This window comes from Rhea americana, unplaced genomic scaffold, assembly GCF_003343005.1.
Source record: "Rhea americana isolate MKP2758 unplaced genomic scaffold, rheAme1 scaffold_524, whole genome shotgun sequence".
NCBI lineage: Eukaryota > Metazoa > Chordata > Aves > Rheiformes > Rheidae > Rhea > Rhea americana.
This window is the reverse complement of record NW_028186673.1, coordinates 133,286-156,727: the sequence shown is the minus strand read 5'-3', so window position 1 is coordinate 156,727 and position 23,442 is coordinate 133,286. Positions and strand designations below refer to the sequence as shown.

At 44.0% G+C, this 23,442-nt stretch overlaps 1 protein-coding gene across 1 annotated transcript in view; it reads right to left on the bottom strand.

The window, feature by feature from the left end:
- Positions 1-23,442, bottom strand: part of LOC146588326 (obscurin-like) — a gene marked incomplete at its 3' end in the record, with an annotated part of 29,863 nt that overhangs the window by 5,760 nt on the left and 661 nt on the right. Inside the window, exons 2-5 of the mRNA XM_085318185.1 lie at positions 15,144-16,284; positions 6,760-7,029; positions 3,734-3,994; positions 140-442 (exon numbers count right to left, since the gene is read on the bottom strand). Of these exons, the coding sequence (XP_085174311.1) occupies positions 140-442; positions 3,734-3,994; positions 6,760-7,029; positions 15,144-16,275 (1,966 nt within the window). The remainder of the gene's footprint in view (positions 1-139; positions 443-3,733; positions 3,995-6,759; positions 7,030-15,143; positions 16,285-23,442) is intronic.

Genomic DNA, 23,442 nt, shown 5'->3' with positions numbered 1-23,442 from the left:
ACAGGAGAACTACCAGGAAAGACAAAGAGGTTTTYGCATGTTATCGCTCTATCCTCCCCATGGTCATGGTTATATCTTTAAAGAGCTAGGATGGTAGATCAGCATCGACTCGTCCATTTTTAGGGGGTGTTGTGCTCACCGAGGTGGATGCTYCCTGGGAATTCCAGATACGGGCTCTGTCCATACGTGTTGACTGCAGATACTCGGAACTGATAGTCATCCTCTTCTGACAGGTTGCTCACCGTGAACTCTGAGACAGGCACAGGAGACTCGTGACACCTTACCCAGGTAAAGCCAGTTAGCTTCTTGCGTTCCACTACGTAGCCATCAATTGGAAGGGGGCGGTCTATCTTTGGAGGGGACCATGCTAGCGTCACTGAGGTTTCTGTTTTATTTTTCACCACAGGGTCGACTGGGGGTTGCGTGGGAGGTTTTTTGGGAGCTGCACAGGAATAAAAACAGGACAAGAAATTTGTGTCAGAGTTGAAAATCCACTGTATCTCACAGGAAAAAAAAATCTGAGTTTGCACAGGTCTAAAGAACATTTGGGGTTAATAAACCTCAGGAAAACCTTGATGTGAGAAAGAAAAGCACAGAAATCGATAAGAGATGCTTCCAGATGGCACTATACCCCTTACACAAAAAYGTACAATATTCTTAATAGCTAATATATGCGATTCCTATACAACATTACTGATTGTCTGCAGAGACAAAGAGTTTACTGTGAACAACTCACAGGCTTACTTTTTCAGTGCTAAATACAGGCCCAGATTAACATTCATTTTGATACATTCAGACAACAGATAAAACCACCATCAGAGGCTGTTCAAAATTCTATGCACCAAATTGCTGCTCCAGTTCCCCAGTGTGAATCTTGGCTAAAACAAGAGTCATCAGTGGGCTTACTTTGGCAAGACCRTCCTTCATCCACCTGCTTACTAGACATCATTGCACAGGGACAGCTGCAAAGAACAGATCTGCACTAATACTGCAAGTCTCCTGGTATTAATCTTCTGCCTGTAATTTCTACAAGTCCCTGCAGTCAAGAACATAAATGTGCCTGTAAGAGCCAATCTGTGGCACATGCATCTTCATGTCAAGGAGTCACGATACTTTGCAATGTGTTACATTGATATGGCTTCTGTGCAGCAATATAAACCCACTCCCTAAAAGGTGCATCTTTTAGTAATTTATGAAAAGCCAGCTCCCCCATAGTCAAGGAAATCCACCTGCCTTCTTTTACGGTATCTGAGGTCACATACAACACAAGTATTTCTGACGGTATTTGCATAACTAAACTCCTCAGCGAAGGCTAGAACTCAAGGGAAGTTATTCACTATGTGCTGCCGCTGATAAGGGCAAGAGGCTACGGATTATCTAATATGTTCCAGCTACAGATTAACTGACAATAAAGGATTCATTGCATTTAATTTTGGCTATCTGAAAATTAGGTGTCTGGTTTAAGTCAGTTACCCAGAAATCCCTTATAATTTGTGAAGAAAAGCACACTCAGGTGAAATTCATCCTGGCTTAAAGGAGGTAGGAGAGACAGGTGAAATGAACTGCAAAATGAACTGCACACTGCAGAAGCTCAGAAATTCATTGACTTTAAAGGGATCTGTGCAATGAGCCTAGAGTAAAAGCCAAGCCCCAAGACAACTGATCTGCTCTCTGCCTCAGTTTGCCYATCTGTAGAATGAGCACAGACACAACACTAGATATAGAGCAAACAGAACATTAATACTCCTTGCTTCCTAAATGCTGTTAGATCTGCCAACACCAGCTAATCAAAAAAGATGCGAACACAGTACATGGGATTCTTCAAGGAGCTAATCGGGCATGCATAAAGTGTAAAAATAGGAACTCTCAACATGATACACTTTTCCTTCATTGCATAAGCAGGAATCTAAATGTTTTGGGGTGCATAGTTACCGCCCTGTCAGTTACTGCTGGTCAGAGCTAGATGCCAAAGGTCCCGCTAGTGTAGCAATAAGCTGAATACTAGACGCTGGAATCTCATCTCCTGACCTTAGCATCAGCAAATGTAATGTAATATTTTGTTCAGAAATACCTGCATATGGGAAGGGAGCTTCTTAACATTTTGTTACATGAATCAGCTCCTGCTTCATAACTCGAAGAGCAGAGTCAGAAGTCTGCCTGAGACTTTGTTATCCCCATCACAGGGTGCTTGGATGTGACAATTTTTCAAATCCCTTAGAGACTGTCACAATGCTAAGTACAAGCCTTATCTTCTTTTCTTGTTAATACTTGTGGCTTGATAGCATCAGAATGCCCCAACCAAGCTAGGGTCACATAGCAAGTATAAACCTTTATTTATTTATTATCACCACTGAGTAATTACAGTTCAGAGGTGGTGGCGGGACAAAATGGTGACAAAAACACTACAGCTGGTGACTCTTCCAATAGGCAAATAGGAACTGCAGCAGAGCTAGAAGGATGCAACCCTGTCTAACGTGCTCTAGGTGACCCTGCTGAGCAGGGAGGTTGGACTAGATGATCTCCAGAGGTCCCTTCCAACCTTACCGGTTCTATGATTCTATGATTCTAGAAACCACCCTCTCTCAGATGAAGCAGCTTTTGCCTGGGAAATGCAGTGCCATCACAATAAGAAAAACTTCATAAAATTATGGCAATTTCACTAAAATTTCATTTCAGGTCCTGTCTCAACCACACCGCATCTGCTGCTACAGCTGACACGCTTGCTCAGGTCAGATTTGCCAGTTGAAGGAATTATCCAGCCTACCTATTACATCAGCATTCCCAAGTGAAGCTAAACAAGCCAAAGGTCTCTTTTCTTCAGAATAGCTACATCAATGGGCATCTGCCAGCATCATATCAAAGAGGGGAAAATAAATGACACAGCTTTGCTGGTCTCAGTGACAAGGAGGAAGTTACTTTTTAGGAGGATGAATCTTCCCTTTTCCTTGCAGGGCTTTTATTTTATTGTCAAGCAAGCAGCTTAAAAAGCTAAAATCAAAGCAAGATGTTTCAAGTTTGTTAAACATTTAATCACACCTGAGATGTGCAGTGTGCACCTGTGTAGACGTTCTTACACAGACTTTTTTTTTACTTGCTGGAATACAAATAAACTTCACATTCCCCACAGAATACTCTGAGCCCTTCTGTACTTCCCAGTAAGAACCAATATACCCATCAGAGACCCTCACGTTTCTGGAGACTCAGAACCTAGGGAAGAAACTGAATGGTAGCCAAATCTCACTTCCAAATCCTCAGTGGAGAGAAGAGAGGGAGAAGCCCCTGTTTTCTGGAAAAGGCATTTTGGAAAACATACAGTGATGTAGGCATATAGGACATTCACAGTGCACTGTATGCCACGAGGAAGGACAACCGCAATGCACGTAACCCACAAACTGTTTTCTAGGCACCTACCAGTGGGGAGAAGTCCACAGTCCCTACTCTGCACCACACTCGGTTATCATTTTATGTTCATTTCAGATAGTACAGAGAAAACACACATATGGGCTACGCTCTTTCCCAGGACATGTCTTCTCTCTTTGCTTTGATCTCTCCCTAAAACCTTTTTAAGCTCCCATTCAGGCAGTGAGCCTTTTGTGGCAGACACAGAACTTTCCACTATCTTTGGCCAATGCATAATTTACCATGGCAGTATTTGGAGAGAACGCTACCAACACGGGAGCACCTGCTTGCTGGGGAAGATACAACAGTAAGGTTGAATAAAAATGAAGCTTACTAGTCACAGTGAACTGGGTAGAAGTCCTGCTTTCATCAGCTAGGAAGGCAATTTCACCAGCATCTTCCATCTTACACTCTCGGATGATCATGGTGTGTTGTTTGCCGGAGCGTGTGATGGTGATTCGATCGCTGGGTTTCACTTCTTCTTTATTCTTCAGCCAGCGGATTTTCTCGCATTCATTGTCCAGCTCCACACAGAAGACGGCTGTATCGTTTACGTGGACTGCAGTCTTCCGTGGAAGTTTTTTAATGATGTTCCCTTTAAATAAGGAGACAATTATGATCAGCAAATAGCAGATATAGAAGATTAATAACACTGGACCACCCCAATACCAGAACTAGCCAACTGTTCTCACCTAATCAAAACACTATAGACACTATGCAGACATCCCTAAATGAAATTCTTGGCCTTGTGATATATAACAAGTCAGGTAACACCAATGGTCCGATTTGGTCTTCAGAGAGAGAAAAACAATCTTTTATTTGACTATAGCCACTCATGTTTCTAGTCTAACATGCGGTATCTTGTGTTAAATAAATACAAGGTATGTGGCCTTGGCAAGAACAGATTTGACAGTTATGTGGATTTTACTCACTGTGTATATTGGGTATATTTTCACATGAAAATGTCACTAAAGTAGGTCACTCTTTTAACCAGACAGGACCCTCTGCTGTCTTCAGGATTTTGCCTCATCAAATGACCAGTATGTTACATAACCAAAGGTCCAAACATACTGGTCTCCTGACATAACAGAAAATACATAGAGAACCCCAGAGATTTCTTTTTAGAGCAAACCCAGAAATTTGCATGGAATGAATTTCACTTACTGTCGGCTTTTCCAAGATATTCGAGTGATTATGACTTACGAGAATAGCCTCAAAGTTACAAGATGTGACYATACCCAGGTAAGTTTGGACAGAGTATCAGGAGACCATCCCGAACAACAGACAGAGACTCGTTTCAGCCCTGGGAACAGTCCTTGCAAAGCAAAATTGCCCTCACCAAGACAAAGCACCTGAAGTTATTTCATGAGAAGCAATGCTGAACTGTTTCGTGGAACAACAGATCATGCTGTTTCAGCACTAGGATTCAGTACCCCAACTTCAATGCTCTCAAATAACAAAGTAATGCTATGACCTCGGAAGGAAAATGCTCCTTCTGATACCTGCACGAGATCTGTTTATCTTACAATACGAAGCTGTGTTACACATGTAAAGGACTATTATTATATGGCTGCAGGTGTTTCAAGTGTTTGTGTCATTATTTTAGCCACAGGTGGGTCTCTCTAAAAAGCATTAGTGGACCAGTGTTGACTAGAACTTTAGAGCATGACTTGTGTTGCCTTTGTCTCTGATATGAGCTCCTCCTGAAACTTGAAATTTCACAGCCAGGTCTTATTCAATCAAAAATCAGAGCAGGCAAGCTGGGAATTATTAAATTCACAGAAATAAAATTTTCTAAGGAAATCTGCCTTCACAGATAGGGCCTTTCATTCAAGCTTGGTTTTARGTCATAACTCAGCAACTTCGTAGGTCACAGCAGACTCTACATAGTGCCCTCCAAGACCCTAGAAAGTCTGCTCATTCTTTCTTAGGCCCAGCTTTGTGTCTGCTCCTTGCTGCCCTCCAYGGTGTCCCGGCCTCTGCAGTGCCACAGAGCTGTGCATCCTGCCAAGCTCTCACATTAACCCTACCCCACCCTGCTCTCTCGAATCTTCTCCCCCAGGCAGGCATAGGGTTCYCACAAGAAGGGTCTGCCTCCTTTCCCTCCTGAGGGCTCCACCTGACTCAATCACTCTCTTTTTAAAGGAACATGTTGYAGTATCGTAACACAAACAAGTAAAACAAATACCATCTGCCCTACTGGGGCCAAAAGGCTTACGGTATTTGGCTGGCTCAGTGGCGGCAGAGCTGTAACAAAAGGATGTCTGTCTGAACTCTCRTGTCTTTAGGCTACATTTCCCTTCATGCCTTCTCCCAAATATGCTCCTGTCTACTTGCTAATGGTACAAAAGAAATGTGCACAAGCACATATCAAGGATGCACAGCTCCTAGTTATCTTACACCAACTGATGTAGTGGAGAACTTCTGGTTTCAGTGGCAGTAAAGAGAGGCTTTAAATGAGACTAAGTGCAATCCTGAGATGTTGAAACAAGACTTCAACTCCTGTTACTGGAGATGTGTCAGTAACACCAGCATAAGCAACACCAAAATCAAACCTGAAAGTCCTGGATTTGCACTAGTAAGTACTTGTTCATAAAGAAAATCAGCAAGTTTGAAAGTGATGGCCCCTCCTTCAGACATGGCTGTGTGTCTGTGAAACACCTATAATATTCCATAACTTACACCTGGATTCATTCCGATCCTAAATCGTCAAACTCTGGGGAAACTTGGACTTAGATGCGGAGCTACATCCACATTTTGCCTCAACTCCTCATCTTTCCGGACTCCAGAGCACAGCTCTGTATGTCRGGGAACATGGATCTTGTTTCTGACAAAATCACATTGGTGCTGACTACAGTTTGTACCATGCATCAAACCATAAAATGCTGCTGCTAAGCCAACTTCCCAGTGTACTCAGCACCATTGCCAGACAAGATTTACTGCTGTGTTTCCAAGACATCTGACAAGATCTGCATGAGAGCGCGCCAGAGGATATGTTCGGTACTTGAGATCATGTTATGGAAAAGCTACAATGCCAGGTTACAGCTCAAGGATTTTGCCTTCCAGGAAGCCCCCCCCCCAAGCACAGGGCCCCCCGCGTTATGTATTTGCAGCCATCGTGCAGCAACACAATCTCTTCCAGCTCTGTGATCCTGTATCCCAGATATATCCTGCCAGAGGATCTCAGGGACCCACTGACCAGCCACAGGCGGTTCATCCATGCACACCGCAAGGAAGTCTACTGTGCTGCACTGTCTGCACTCATGGAATAAACACTGATCATAAGCTCCAGTCTGGAGCCCCATGTGTGAATCTCAGGGTGAGACCTGGCCCACCTGCAGTAGCAAGACCCTTTCTTACCTTGGACAGACAACTCTGCTATTGTCCTGCTCCCTTCTTTCATCTCACAGATATAGACAGCATCATCATCTGTGGTGACATCTTGGACAGTGAGCCGGCGATATGTGCCCTCTTCTTCGATGTTGTATTTCTTACTCTGCTGGAGCTTGGTTTCCTCCTTGAACCAAGCTGTCTCTGTACTAGGAACAGGCACCTCACATTGGAAGGTGGCAGATTCCTTCTCCCGAACTTCAAGGTCCTTCAGTTTTTCCTTGAAGGGTATTGAGGGTTCTTAAAGGAATACAAAAAAAGGGAGAAATAAGAATCTGTGATAGTCTGGGGTAAAATGTGTGCAAATAAATAACTCTGTAGAAAAACCTAACTCTCCTTACTAATGATGATGTTTTGCATTGAGCTACCATCCAAGACCAGAATCAAGTCCTACTGTAGGAGTTTTCTGCTCTCACATAAGAGAGGAGTCATTCTAGCCCATAAACTCTTACAACCCAGCAGAATTATTTTACAGGACTTGTCTGTGAGTGAACAAGTGTCAATATGAGCTGTGGTACTTGCTGCACAGCACCACACAGAGGTGTCAGCTCTAATTCAAATATGAATGTGTTGGTGCAGTATGAGGTTATCAAACTCTGCTCTCCTGGCCTGYTTGTCCTCTAGTGAACTTCTCTGCTTTGTACTCTGTCCCACAGGCCAATGAGATGGAGGGTAGAAACCATCCAACTTGATCCTCTACACAGCACAAGCCACCTCACTTCAGTATAAAAGCCTTCATTAAAACTAGGCTTCGTGGGTGAGTAAATAACAAACAACCCAAACAACCTAGATTTAGGGAGAGGAAAGAGGGAAGCCGTTCTGGGGGAGTGTGAACAGTCGAGGTAGTCAGCTGTTACAAGAACCAACGTTTTACTGGTCTTGGAGCAGAAATGAACTTAGTGGAGGGACCTGAAAGGGCACAAAAAGACAAGAGACAGCTGCGTACACAGGAAAGACACGAGAGAAAACACAGAAGCAACTAATGAGGAATTTTTTGTTCTCCCCAAAGGCACCAAAGTCCCTGGGTCAGATTTATCAATGACAACAACAATAACTAGAGCAAAAGTTTGCATCTCCCACCTGCCACTTCTTTCTTTCAGCAATTGGGCTGCACTGCTCCAGCTTAGGGAGAAACCAGAGCATAGATCAAACATGCAGAACAGCTGCATGGCAGTGATGGATGGCATTTTATGAACAGAACAATATAGATATCATTTAAATCCAGTTACAGCTGAGCTGTGAAATCATCTCGATACCCGAGCACTGACACAGAGAAGGAAGAAATGAACTGGAGAGCGTCTGGTCACAGCCACGGGACACAGTCATGCAACAAACCTGGATCAGCCAGTGCTAATGCATCGTCGCTCACGCTTGGTGAGAAATCACATCCCAACATGTGTCCTTCATCTTCTGGTTATTACTGCACCAATTTCCATTTTTTTTTCTTATGACTCTCTTCTCCCTCTCCCTTTCACTCCCTAGCAGGTAATTTCACATGCTCACCAGTAAGGTATTAGCTTGCAGTGGCACATCCCACTCAGTCACCCTTCTCCGGAGTCTGGAGAAACACAAATCAAGGCTCTCAAAAATCCCAGCTCTAAGCTTTGGCAATCAGGAGCCTCCATTTAATAAAATGCAGAGCTGTGTGGTGGGTACACTGCTGCAGAGAAAAGCGGAGGTGGCCCAAAACTGCCCTTACTCCTAAGAAAGGAGGGTCGATGGGCACAAATGCATGTGTGCACATGTGCACAGGATAAAAACCTATTTCCCAGCCTGCAACATTTCCAGYTGGATGAAGCATGGTTCAAAAGAGGCTTCTCCTGCTTTTGCTAGCTCAGTGTAAAAGTGAGGCTGATATCTGTCCTCTCCTGTGCCAACGCTTAGGAAGCAGGAGCCTGTTACAGGAGCATGTCTGTCTTTGGTCTGTTCAGTTCCCTTTTGAACTCAAGCCCTGGAAAGTCATACATTCAGTTTTGCAGGTCCCTCATCCCACAGCCAAGATTGCAGCTGTCACCCAAAAAACTCCCATCATTTCTAGCTAAGCACAGCCTGGACTGTCCTGTCAGGCACCCAGGGGCTGACAGGCACCAGCASGGAGCAATGCTATCTGCCATCTCAGTTGGTATCTGGAGACTGAAATCTGATTGGGAATCTGTAAAACACCTTAGGGGCAGGCGTAGGGCTCCAAATGAGTGCCCGCCACTATCTTGTTAATTTGGTTGTGTTCTTGAACAGGTCATGCCCTAACGTGCCTCAAGGCAACTTAAAGCCTTACCTAAAAGCTCCGACCTACCTTGGCACGTTAACTTTCTTCTCGCTAACCAAGATGCAGCTCAGACTCCTACCCTGCAATCCTGTCTATCATCTCTGGAAACACCSCATGCTGTCAGGGGCAATGAAGTGGATGCAACTCTCATGCCACAGGATCAAGAAAGAGGATGAGACCAAGAAAGCATTTGTCAGCCTCAGGGAACTGGATACAATGCTGATGTGTGAGATAAAAGGGAATTTGAAATGGACCATGAGAAYGTCCTGACATGCCAAAGTTCCAGAAGAAAATGAGATGCACAGGAGAAGCACACAAGCATATTTCWGTATTTGGAGCAGTAAGTCATATCATTAATCCCTGCCCCTTTGTAGTCACCAAACAGTATCTAAAGCAAAACAAAACAAAACAAAAAACAAAACAAAAAAACCCCTTCACTTCTATAGGAAAAAGCTATTAAGTGTACAAACACAGAATAATAAAGGAAAGATCTCAAGAAAAGATAGCTGGTTGATCTTCCTCCTTAGTAGACTAATAAACATAGTCTGACTATATAACCATACAATATTTATATGAGGAAGCTGTGTTCAGAGAAAGGAAGCGTAAGACTTCACATTGGTTTTTCAACTTGAAGAGGATTAACATTACTAGCTACACAGGAAAACAAACAAATATGCTTATTCTCCCATTGGCCTGAATGACAAGTTGAACAGAGATCTCTCTATTACTCTTTCACTCCATCTTGGTCTATAGCCTGTCCTACCTGGATAAACTACACTGCAAATTCCCCAACGTAGGTATACTCCGTCACCCTACTCGTACAGCACCCAGCACAGTAGGTGCTGTACGAACATTCCTTGGCTGGAATTAATATATTTCAAAGTTCCCATTCATACAGGCATAGGAAATATTCTATGCTATGACTACTGTAGGTACATCAGGAAGAGTTCCTGCAGATAACTATATTTGATCTATCACATCAAATATCGTAACTATTGATTGCTCATTTCTAAATGCCTATTAACCAAATGTTACCCTTTTGTAAGGCAATTTTAAGTAGGAGCTCATGTTAAGTACGTACTACAGAAGATAAAACCATTTGGCTATCTATCATCTTCCTGATYGTTCAAACTTGTCATAACATCTGAAAACGTCCTTGGAAGATAAGCAAAAAGTGCACTCAGCTGAGGTTAAATGTCACATAATTGTCACCAGGATTCTCTGTTTCAGATCAGAAGTGCCACCAATTCCCATAGGTAGTTCTTCTAAATATCAGAGCTAGGTGGAAGTTATTTAATATTCAATGAGAAAGGTGATTTCTGATATGTCTCTATTCATACCAAATGCTGATTGTGCTCAAAATTCAACTATTCTAATTTTTCATTGACAAAATATAAGTGATTCGTTTCACAATGACAAGAGTTGAAATGTTCAGGAGTGTTAAAGAAAAATCTCTTTTCTTCAGTTCATTTTGACTTTCTGGAAGCAATGGTTTCACTGTTTCCTGACTATATCCTTTCCTAAGGGACACACTCCCAGCCAGGCGAGCTGCATCTCCCACAATACAAAAGCACTTTCATCTCTGCTTGAGTCACAACAGCTCACAACAGCAGAAAAAGTGTTACGAAGCATGGATGACAATTTAGACATAGCTGACAGTAGTTCAGGTGAATGCAGTTTAATACAAAAATCAGATCAAAAGTGTGAAACTATATTTCCTTGATCACTCCACATTAATTATTTGTAGAAACAATTACCTCCATGAAAGCCCAGAGGTTTCAGTTTGGGTGGCAATTCTGCCTCGTTTTCTAACAGCTGGACTTCAGTACATGACTGATTTTCAATAACTCCTCATGATAGGTTATTTAAATTCATCTCTAATATCAATATCTTTTTTTTGTTGTTGTTGTTAAATGATGAATTCTCTGCAATTTAACTGTATGCATTTTCCTATTGATCTGTTTTTAGCCAAAGCAGAAACGCGCATTAAGGCATATAATGAAGCCAGTAACTTATTTTGCAAGTGCTTCTTCAGGAATTACGAGATCTGCAACAATCTGCCCATTGGGAAAAATGTGAGATGGAAACAGCAAAGCAAAAATCTAGAGCCAGCGAAAGGCAGGAGCAGCTCATGGAGTTAGTGGGAAGCTGCAAGACCTTCGACCAGCTATGAATTTGGCTGCTTGTCTTGAGAAAATATTTCTCCAGAGAGTCATATACTTTTGTTTGGTCCATAGCAACCAAACTAGCAATGAGATGATGTTATTTTTCAAAAGCAGGTCCTGCTAGYACATATTTTGTAAAAACAGATGCARGCYGCAAAGMCRGAGTCTCCTCAACCTTATTAAGGCACATTTGTCTCTGATCTGGTCCTCTCACCCGCCTGCRTTTCCTTGTGTCTACTCCCGGTCTTCTCATAGGCTGATCATTTATTATTCTAGAGTCAAATTTTCCCTCTGTCAAATAAAAATGATCTAATAATAGTGAGAATATGGAGAATCTTTTCAAAGGGGACAATCTAAAGGTGTACAGACAAGCTTCCAACCTTTGGTCATCTTCCCATTTACGGTGGTTTCCAGCTTTCCCCTGTGCCTCTGTATTTCTCACATCTTAATTCTTTTTCAGATCTCAAATGTCACTGCCATGATAGTTAGTGGTTACCTAAAGTCACTTCAGAGCCGAAGAAGAAAGAACTGGCCTCAGTACTAGTCTGTTTTTCCATTCTTTATCCTACTTRACTCGCAACCTTTAACCTTTACATACAGTATCTAATTACTGAACTAGTCCCTCTGAATCCAGGGACTCCGTCCCAAATTCCGTTACTCAGATGAACGTTCCTTGGCCCAGGCCCCACGAYAGAGACCTGTATGCTCTTCTTGCTAACTTTATAAACAGCCTAGAGACATCAACAAAGCCTTCATGAAATTCAAGAGATTTATTCATGCTCCTGCTATCCTATCTGTTCTTCTGGAAATGACTCGTCAGATGAGGTTTACTCCTTGGAAGCATTTCATAACTTCTTCYGCAGCTTGAATTTCAGCATATGGCTTGTGATTTTTATCTCTGCTGAAGACACTAGAATCCAGCACATTTCTGAGTTGAAGTCACTGACTCTAGGTTTTCTTTAATCGGGTGAGTGACAAGCCTGTCCTATAGCCTCTCCTTGGAGATTCACATCTCATTCACTACATCTCATTTAGAAGCAGCTTAAAAGTCTCTTTTTAACTCAGTGATCTTGAAGGCCTGGGTTCAACAAAGCRCTTACAAATGTGGTGGTGTCCCTAGGCTTAGAAGCTAGATTGACAGAGTATTGGAGGACAGGCTAGAAGAGGCCTGACCCRTGCTCAGTCCCATTCCCTACTGAGAGGTCTGCTAATACCCACCTTAGAGGCAGGATGCTGGGCTGCATGGCCTTTTCTATGTTCTTACCTTTAACACACCCATAAATACTCTCACTCAGATTCTTCCGTTTAAATTACATGTTGTACGTGAATCATAATCCTACAGAGTATTAAACCCATGAAGCTTGTCTTCCCAGGTACCTGCRTCTATAGATGCATACTGGGGATCCAGTACCACAGGCTCTATAAATACGCTGTTACCTTTATAAAGACCAATGCAGCAGCATCATGCTGACAGAAGGTGGCTGCTTGGAGAATTTAGCCTCTTCTGCATTACTGAGCAAAGAGGAGACTGTTTGGCAAGATGATCTATCCCCCAAAACACGGTGGCAGATGAGCTAATAACACATCACCAATAGCATAAATAGCAGATTAAAAGCTCCCTTCGTGGCTACATCATTCGGAGCTGTGTCTTTGAAGGGSTGAGAAGGACTTCTGGTGGCACAAAGGAGAGTCATTATCCAGGGCCTAATTATAACCAACAAACACAGATTTTCCATGGCTGCCTTGGCCTGATCAGAAAACCCAACACAGCTACAGCGTAACAAAGAAACAGACCATAAACATTTCTGCTTTATCCCTCTGACTCACAAATGTCTCTTGACAACGGACATTGACAAATAACCTTTTCCAGTGTGGCTTGCTCCCGGACCTGCTGCTTTGCATGCTTTCCCCATCTCCTTTGGGATGGGTTGCACCTACTGCAAACAGCCAAATAAGCATGGGCCCTGGGGAGACGCTTGTCCTTGCAAGACAGGCACTGGTCAAGTATCAGCGCCCGAGTCATCCTCAGACTGAACACCCACTCGAGGGCCACGATCAGTCTTTGCCTTTGAGTCCTGTCTCAAGAGGTGGTCAAAGCTTTATGGAAGAGGCCAAATGCCTTTCCTGACACCACTCAGCACGTCCCAGGGATGGCRATGAGTGGGACTGTTGCCAGAGAGGTCCCTGGATCAGGTGTCTCTGATGGATGCAGGGAATGAGTTGCTGATGGGAAAGACAGCAAATGTGAAAAGGGGAAGTCCAGAACAGGGGAAACAGAAAAACAAATAAAAGCTGAGACTCTTGAAGATGGGCACAAGACACAGAGCCTTCCTACTCATTTGGATTTCTAAAACAATTYGCTGTCAGTCAGAAAAGCCTATTTAAGTCTATAAAAGTCTAAGTCACAGAAGTAAAGCTTTCACATCTGAAAGTTAATTTATAGGTGTTGCCTGAAATCATGCCAAATGGGAAAGCAGCCAGAAAATTCAGAATTTCCTTTGTAAAAATATTTGYGTGACATTTTTCCCCGCAGTCCTGAAGGACTTGATCTGATTCCTGCCAGAGTCGAGAGACTCTCTGAAGGTAAGTTCAGATTTGCCTTATCATTACTGACCACAATGGACAGAGGCACCATGGAACTGGCACAAGTTAGGAGAACACCAAAGAGGCCTGCAGAAAGCAAGGCTGCTAGTGGGGAGGAGAATTGAGGGGGGCTGTGATTAGAGTTAGGGTAGGTCCCCAAGAGATCTAAGGCAGCCTGACACACACAGCCTGCAGGAAGGAGTTTCCTCTACTGCTGTCTAAACCAGCAAACCTGAGGTTAGATTAAACCCTGGAAGGTAGGATGGTGTTTTTGCAGTCACTGAACCAAAGGATGGTAACAGATTTCCTAGATTACTCTAAGGTCAGGCTGGAAGAGAGCTTTAAAGATCTAGTCCATCCCAACTGCCCCACAACAGCCTCGTTCTACATCATCCAACCCTCATTGATGCTTGATTATGGTCTTCTTATAAAATCCCTTATGACAACGCTCTCCCTCTCCCCAGGTGATCTATTTGAATGGTTACCCCTCTTTACAAATACAGGGCTTTTCTTCACATCTAATCCAAATCTCCCTTGCTGCAGCTTTGTAAAAGAAACTTTGCTCATATTCCCTGTGACTGATCAATAAACTCCTGCAAAGGAAGAATGCTCAGAAGAGATGGGCAGAGATGATGTGCCCTTGAAGCTCAGGGAAGAACTGCGAGTGACTGAGCACAGCTGTTGCAAAGAAAGATGAATTTATGTCAGGACAAAGGAGACTCGAGCATACCCTTTCTTTTAGATAAACAGCTGTATCAGTTGAGATCAACTGACTATACCACAGTGGACCAAGGGTTGTGTAATCAAAAGACTGTGAATGTCTCCCTTAGCTAGCTGTAGCAGCATGGAGGGAGCATGTATGTGGCTAAGCCCGACAGAGAGTAAAAGAGAGAAAACAACTAACAGAAGAATTTTGGAGAGCAATGGGCTTGAGTAGGTTTCAACCCATGTATTCCTTCCCAGTGATTGGTGATGCCCACTGTCATGATGGTGAGCATATCATAGAAATCTGTAATGAAAACCACATTTGTGTTGTGACTCAACTCTATACTGCAATTGCTATCTACTGCTAAGTCTAGCTTACACAYGTATTGTGATTTCAGTATATTGCTGTATCACTCCACTAAATCAAAATCTCTAATCAGTATTGGTAGTAAAACTGAAGTAAAAATCAGAATCTTCAAATGCATAAATGTGATATTAAACAGTACACCCTTCATGTGTAGGATACCTAAAAGAACCTGGTCAGAGAGTACTGGACTTCAACACTACCACAGCAATTTGGGAGCGCACTGGCTTTGTCTTTGTGCAAGGCTACCCACCCCAGTTTGCAAACCCACCTTTGACAGTGACCAGCACAGAGCTGTAGGTCTGGCCTGCCAAGTTGGAGGCTGTGCAGGTGTACAGCCCATTATCCACCTGCTTGCAATAGAGGATCTTCAGCACAAAGTTCTCCTGGTCATCCTCATAGATGATGTGCCGCCGCCCTTCCAAAATGATCTCGTCGTCCTTCTTCCATATGATCTCTGGCTTGGGCTCCCCTGTCACGTAACAGCTCAGCTTGGCGTGTTTCCCCTCTGTCACACTGCACGTGCGTGTCAGTGTCCCAAACATTGCATTGCGGGCCCCCTTGGCGGTGAGGCCCGCGGCCCTCTCGTAATCCCGGGAGAGGCCGTAGCTAAAGCTGGACAGCCCTTCTGTCATGGAATAMGACTGAGCGGACAAGGAATCAAGAGCACTGTGGGAAATATCCGTCTTCCTGATCTCCTCCCGCCTCTTTTGCAAGTGAGACAACAGGGAAACGGTCTTGCCGCAGCTGGTATCGAAATAGCTGCTGCTGCCCGGGTTGTGAGAGCCCTGCCTTTCCACGACCAGGGCAGCTGATGCGCTAGCAGAGCCGATAGGATTCTCTGCTCGGCATGTGTACGTGCCACTGTCCCCGAGCCGTGTGCACTGGATGGTGAGYGCATTCGACTCCCCAGCAGACTCGATCTGGAAGCGGTTGGCATCAGCCCGGTGCCGCAGGTGTCTCCCATCTTTTTCCCAGTTCACAGAGAGCGGCGGGCTGCCCTGAACTTTGCATTTGAACATGGCATCTTCTCCCAAAGTTACTTTGATGGACGTGGGTTTCTGGATGAAGTATGGGGCTGACTCTGTTACTGTGGTCTCCTCTCCAACTTTGATACTGACAGCTGCAAAAGCTTCCCCAATGGTGTTCTTGGCCCGGCAGATATATTGGCCGCTGTCCTCTAGGCTCAGGTCATAGATTGTTAGCCTGTAGAGATCCCCATCTTCTGTGGTTTTAAACCTTCCTCCAGACTGGACTGGAAGTTTATCCTTTTCCCAGCTCACAACTGGAATGGGGTTCCCAATGATTTGGCAACTCAAGGTGGCATCCTTCCCCACGGACACCATAAAGGCCTTCGGCCGGGTCAAGAACCGGGGGACTCCACTAAACGAGCTGTAATCCATCCTGGTTTCCTAAAGAATGAGAAAGAAAAATAGCAAGAGAAAGATTAGATAGTGGAAGCAAAGAATTGCTACACTTCTGTGGTATCAGGATGCTTGTCATCTAGAACGGTCTAGTTGGGTGATATTTTCATTGTCCCTCTCACAATAGGTGAAAAGGTCTTGGAACATTTYAGGGCTCACAGATTTCTTAGATTTCAGCTCAATGATGTGAATCTACTAGAAAAGAAGGTAGCTCRCTTCCCCACAGGGATTATTGGGTAAAATATAATTCTTGGGAGTTCATAAGGAAGTAAYGTGATGGACCCTTTCAGCCTTAAAGACTTGGTACCAGCAAAATAAGCAGCAGTAATGCTGTATATCATATGGGCTAGTTTTGTAAYCATGGAGGAGCAGACAGGCATTACATTGTGATAGATGTGTCTACCATTAAGACACCTTCTCCTTTATACTCATCTCCTCTTCTCTCTCTCTTTTTCTACTTCATTTCCCTTACTCTTTTCAATTTTTCTTTTTTCCTTGCTTTTTAAATTCTGCTTATATGCCTTCCTCCWTCTCTCCTCTTGTCCTCCTGTCTGGTCGTTACCCATCCCTAGACCTTGTCTCTGTAAGCACCACATGACAGAGACCACCACATTCACAATAAGTTGTGGTAAACCCCTCTCCCCTAGGGACCTGTCTTTGGGGGGACATGCAGATATGYCTGTCCTTTACTACAGATGATACTTCTCTTTATTTCTAATTTCTATTCAATACAAATTTAACTATAGCTGCTTTCCCTCAATGGCAGCCAATGAGTACCCACCACTTACATGCAGCCTTGTCTGGACCAGATGCAGCTGCAGTGGGAACGGGTGTCTGTGCACATGTATGGCTTGGAACATGCACACCACACAGGATGAAGCTGAATYGCTATCCCCACCTTCTCCCCTTTGCTCATGCCCATGGCAGCACAACGGAAYGCAAGGGAACTGATGGGGGAACGCACACTGCAATCCAAGCAGGGCCAGATTTCTCCAAAAAAGCACCACGTGGCTCAGGGCTTACAGGAAAGCTTTCTCATTACCCGCTCGCTCTCAGCTGCTCTCTGAGCTTGCTGTTCAGCAGCCTGCAGCTGTTTGATGGCACRGCTCAGCTAAGGGGATGTGGCTTAAGCTGCGTCCAAAACTAAAGCTCAGAGCAATTCTTGTGTTTTACGTCCTGAGAAAGTCAAAAGCGATGACTAGCACTAACCTTCACAGCAGTGTTCGTTCACACGCACAGTCTCCCAGTCCCCGTGCAGCCGGGGAGCAATACAGCAGGCAGGACTGCATTCACAGCACACAAAACTCTTCACGTTGCTTCACTACTCCTGACACAGATTCCTGCTTGTCCTTTCTCTTGSTCTTGGGGTGATTCTACCTCTAAACCTCCAAGAGTAGAAGCCCTAGCACGCTGGCTAGTATTCACCTTGATAAGGCCCCATCTTGACCCCATTAACACCAGTAACAATGCACCAGCTGAGTCTCCTTGGGAGGAGGATTAGGCCTGGTAAGAGCAAACTTCACAGCTCCAAGCCTCTCTGGAAGTCTCATTCAGATGATTTGAGCAGTTTCTCTTACCAAGCTACTGTATCTCCCTGGCCCTACAATGCCAGACAGCAAGTTGCACCCCCTAATCTATATGGAAGATCTCTACTTGAGGGTATCTGCAATGCTGCTCCCATGTCTGTGCATTTTCACCTTGAGTGCCACACAACGCAAAATGCCCAGGGTACTGCATGTTGTAAGTAGCTCAGAAAGGAAATAAAAATCAGTCACTGTGACAGAAATATCCTTCTTAATCCTGCAGCAGTTTGGCTTCCCTGCCGGCCGCAGATCCACCCACTCGCTCACCCAATGACAGATGCCCTCACAATCTCCCTCCACCTTCAGTAGAAATTACTAAGGCCAAAAAACCTGCACTTTCATTTCTTGATCCACTGTTTGGGCTGTGGTTTCTTCTTTTTTTTTCCCCACCATTCTCCTACAATTCCTGTTGCAATGTGTTAACATTAATGTGCAAGTGATGGCACATGGGAGTGGGAGATGACTCTGCTACTGACCTGCTATATGACCTTGGGGAAACTGCCTATTTTCCCTGTGCCTTGGCTTCCTTCCCCATCATCTTCACATCAGGACACGGACAGTCTCTCAGATAATAAGCACAGTTTATATGACAACATATTTGCAGGAACCTAAAATAAACCTTAAGTGAAAATAAGCAAATTACAAGATAATTTTCTGTGCAATTAAGTCTCCTGGGGATTGAAAGACACAAGTCACTTTAAAAATTAAATACTGGGAAAGTGTTGGTACAAAAATGCATCATGGTATTTATTGTAATCATTATCATCATTGAAGATGATATAACTGAACTAAGCTTCAAAGTTCATGTAGGCCACAGATAACATATAAAGCCAAAAGTACAGTCTTTTTGTATTTACAAGAAAAATACACACTACTTACTATCCTATCCTTCTCACTTCAAAGAATATATGAAACTCTTAAAAGTAGCTAAGCAAAAATATAGTACATTCTATTCATAAGCTTTACTAGTTAAAAAATAAATATTTTTCTCTTGGTCTCAAACTAGTCTATAAACCTGAATACAGAGTTTGCATTTCCTAGTAACTCTTACTACGTTCAGCCTCTGTCTCCATTTTATTTTCCACAAGCACTTGCAAAAATGCAAGAACAGAAGCTGCAGGGATGGTTAGAAGATGCATATACAGGCCTTRGGCTTGAATCAAATTACTCTGGACTCAGTAGAAATTTCCACTCAAGTCTTCCATTGAAGACTAGAGTCTTCTGCTCATTTGGGCCAGACCATTTTAACATTCTGTGTGGGCTACTGGGATTCTGGTTCCAGCAGCAGCAAATCACTACAGCAATCACTCACATTCTAATCTTGACCACACATCCTAATTAGCCTGAATTTCAAGCTGCATCATGTCAGCGAAGTACTTGGATCCATCTTCAGAAAACACTGCCATGTCTCATCCTTCCTAGATCCCTGGTAGTTTCTGATAGATGTGTCACACTAACTCATTTCCAGTTTCAAATCCATGGTGTCAAAAAGAGCAAAAAAAAAAAAAAAAGAATAAATAAAGCTGCTTCACTTCTCCTTCAGACTGAGCTCTGTGTAACATGGAGAAGCGCCTCGAGCACACAGATGGCTAGGGACACACGAGAGCCGCCCGACACTGCACAGCAGTGACCTTTCAGCAAACAGTGACTTCCCTCAAACCACCTGGGTGCCTGAGCGCAGATTTCCTCTCCCAGGCACGAGGAGACACACGCAGGCCTAGGGAAGAGCTCCGTTCTGTGGGTGTGCGGCAGTCTCAGACGAGGCGTGAGCACAAGAACGCTTCTCACTTCCTAAAGCTCTCGTGCACCTGCTTCGCCTGCCCGATGGCACTTCCCTTCCACCCACAGCCCACTTGGTTGGGTACGTCCCTCCTCCAAACAGCGCCAGAGCAGCCGTCAGCCATTCGTTGTTATCTCTGATGGTCAAGAATGGCTGAAACACAAGCAAGCTGCTGCATCCTGAAGGGCGTCATCAGGTGCCTATCGCCTTTTCACCCCAACTGGATTGACTGTGCATATCCCTCTGAGACCATTCTTTCCACAGACTCAAGCTCCAGYCTCCCTTTCCCATTTCTCCCAAACATTTATTCCCTGTTTCCATCTCACTGCAAGAGGAACAAGCTGTTGTACCCAGCAGACAGACCTGCTGGTGCAAGGTCAAGACCTCAYGCTGTAACCTACACTGCACCTTGCTCTCTACCAGCCTTTGCCATGCATCTTTGCACTCAACTGTTTTTACGGATGAAAGGTCAGGATATCAAAGGAAAAAATCGAGGAATTMCTGAAAACAGCGTGCTCATCTGTATTATTTTATATGAATATCTAATATGTTAGGAAAACAAAAGGGGATTTATTCCTCCTTCTGCTTATTTTTGTAACCATGAAAAAGGCACTTAAACTCCTGTATCTTCAGTCCCTGTCTGAAAAAGGGGGTAAAAACATTGCCTTCTGGGATGCTGAGAGCATGAAATCCAATAACAGGCATGAAATCCTAATGCTGCAAGGATGAAATCACAGTAAGTGTAACAGCGAGGCAGATCATACAGTTCAGGTATAGTTTATCTAGTCCAAACTATCTTATAGATTAGACAGGATAAAATGTATGATATTGAATGAGACTGCRATAAATAGACAGATTAGGAGTCAGAGAGAGAAGAACCGCTTGTGAATATACTGCTGAAAAGAACAGACTTAATATTCCACAGTGCAACAATTTGGCAGACAAATAAACTCATCAGATTCTTTCCACGTACTTGCAAACTTCAAAAAAACCCAGTAATTCTCTGCAAGTGCTGGAACGGTTGTCTTAGAAGTGGTCAGACTGGCCACAACAAAGCAACAAGAATAAACCCAGTCGATGCAAGCACCCTTTCCAATCAATCTCAGACATTTAACAGTATCRTATTTCTCCTTGTAATTCCATGATGCCACCACAACAGAGGTTGCAGGTTATCCTCTGGTCAAGGCCTTTCAATTCAATGCTTAGAATGGAAATCTTGCCTACCTTGACTTTGGGCAAAGGGCAAAAAAAACACTAGGCAATCCACCTCATAAAATGTTCCCAAGACAAATGTGAGCCTGTACAGCACACCTGTGTAATCAGAAACTTTGAGGATACAAAGCACAYGTGAGGACAGATGCCTGAATCTAAGACTATGAAAGACAAACCAGGAAAAATGAGGTTCCCTCAGACACGACCTAGAGGTACAAGACCAGTTATATGCCTGTTGGCTTATTTTTGCAGTCAGCTTTTACTCCTTCTTYGCCAGGTAAGCAAGCTGTTGGTTTGGGGTCTTCTTCTCGCTTTTGGAGTTCATGTTTCCTGGACTTTCTGGACAGTGACAATTGCTACAAACTTGCACTCCTCCCTCTCCTGAGATGAAAGGTAAGAATCTCAGGAACCTCCTGACTCCAGGACCTACACCTTGCAAAGAAAACTGCTAAGACAAAGCTTCAGATAAACATCAAGACAGCACTGTTATTACTGAAGTTTACATGATATAACTACGTGCACTGCTCCATCTAAAAACACCAGGAAATTGCATGGAATACCTGTGGGTAGGAAGTTGATGGATCCTAAAATGGGAGGGCTGATTTCCTTTGAGGTTCACAGAAGCACTGCTAAGAGCAAACTGCAATAGTTCAGCTACCTTACTGCTTCTCAGTCTCCTAGGGAATGGGCTAACTTTAAGAACAAATAGCTCATGTATTCTGTGCCAGCTGCAAGCTTGATGACTYAGTCGTGCACTGGATGCCTACAAACCAGTACACTAGACAGAACGCTTTAAGGGCGAAAAGCGTACCAGCACATCCAGTGCCATATGCCCGTTAACATCTCTAAATCAGCTATAAGTAGAGATTTGCACAGATGCACTAATCCGAGATGGCAGTTTATTTGATGCTCATTTCATCAGAGCAGAAACGGATCTGTCACTGCAGAGCTAGACTCAGAGCTTAGCTTGGGCTTCTCCAAATTCCACTTCAGTGAGGGACGAGAGATTCTGGCATGTTCAAAGGTCATCTGATGGGCGCATGAAAGAGCTTTCTGGGGTGGTTTGGGGGATCTGTCTCCATACTCCGAGGAGTTCCAGTGACCGATAACACACAAAAGATCATACAAATTGTTAGAAAATACCAGCAGTGCCATTCATGTGGTTTGTGCACACTATAGAGCAATGCACTCAGATCCCCTTCCAGTCACGTAAGCAAGCGTATTCTTAGCACAAAGACATGGGAGACCTAAACCAATTTCATGACTTACATGGTTAAAGTATATACTTCTCTCTCCTGCTTGCTGCAAAGATGGAGCTATTTCTCRTAAAGCTCATCCCTCTACTAATCGTCTGGTCAGCATTCACTTTCCCTCTAACACATCAGTATTTTCAAGAATTTCTACACAAAGGAACAGGTTTCTTCTTACCTGGGCTTTGCTCCAGGGTAGAAGCTTCACCTGGGATTTCCCCCATGACAGAGCTRCAAAGCAAACTCAGAAACTTTCGAAGGACTAAGATTGCTCAGGTCCCTCTGATGATAAATGATCTAGAGCTTTTATCACCTTTCTGAAGCTAAAGCTACCAGGGCCGCTCTTGTAGTGTGTTGATAATGGCACCATCTCAGGGAAGGTCTCATGCATATAGCGATGTGTTCCTGGTCTGTGGGAATGAGCAGACCAGCCATGAACAGAGGGAGAAGACGAATTCAGGGGTGGCCACCCTGGGGACAGAGCAGGAGCCTGCAGGAACTAYTACCAGTATTGTCAATTCTGGCAGGTTTCATCACAGATTTCACTTAAATTGGATTTTGCTTCAAACACAGCTGGAGGTGAGTGGCTACAGCAGAACCCCAGTTTTAGGTACACCCTAGTGCCCATGCTCAGATTACAAAGACTCATAGCTTGAGTCAGGTGAGCTTTAAAGATTCAGAAGAAGAAAAAAGAAAAGAACTAAAGAATTTACACTGATTTATTTTACTTTAGTGGCATCATGGTTTAGAAGATCACAGTTTTACATATCTGAGGCTGTCCATACTACAACACAGCTATACTGATGCGTATGTTGCCTCTCTGCAYGCACACTCTGGTCTCTCCCTCAAATGTGTGCTGCTATGAGTAAGAYAGGTTCTCACCAGCACTGAACCAAGTAATCCCAAGTCCTTCCCAACCCTTAAATCCTTTGGCACCAGCAGTAACAGAAAAACAAACTTGCTTATCCTAAGCTAGTAGCGTTGCCCTGCGTTTTAGCGCTTGTGATGTCYGTGCGAGGCGGATGGAGGTTGGAGGATCACCCGTAAGGATGAACAACTCCCCCTGTGACAATTAGCTGCAAGGCCCCGGCCCAAGCKCTTGTATTTTAACAAGTGGACGTCACTGTCGTTACAGCCACTCCACCCCATTGAGCTGTAGGGCTGAAAATAGCCTCAGCTGTCAAGCTCCATCTCTCTCCAGCTTTCGTCAGAGCCATTTGTAGAAACGCGAGGAGCGTGGGGGGTTGCAGTTTGAGTTGGCATCGACACAGGAGCAGAGAGAAGCGCAGAGGGAAAATAAGTCCTCGTTGAAGAGGAAAGC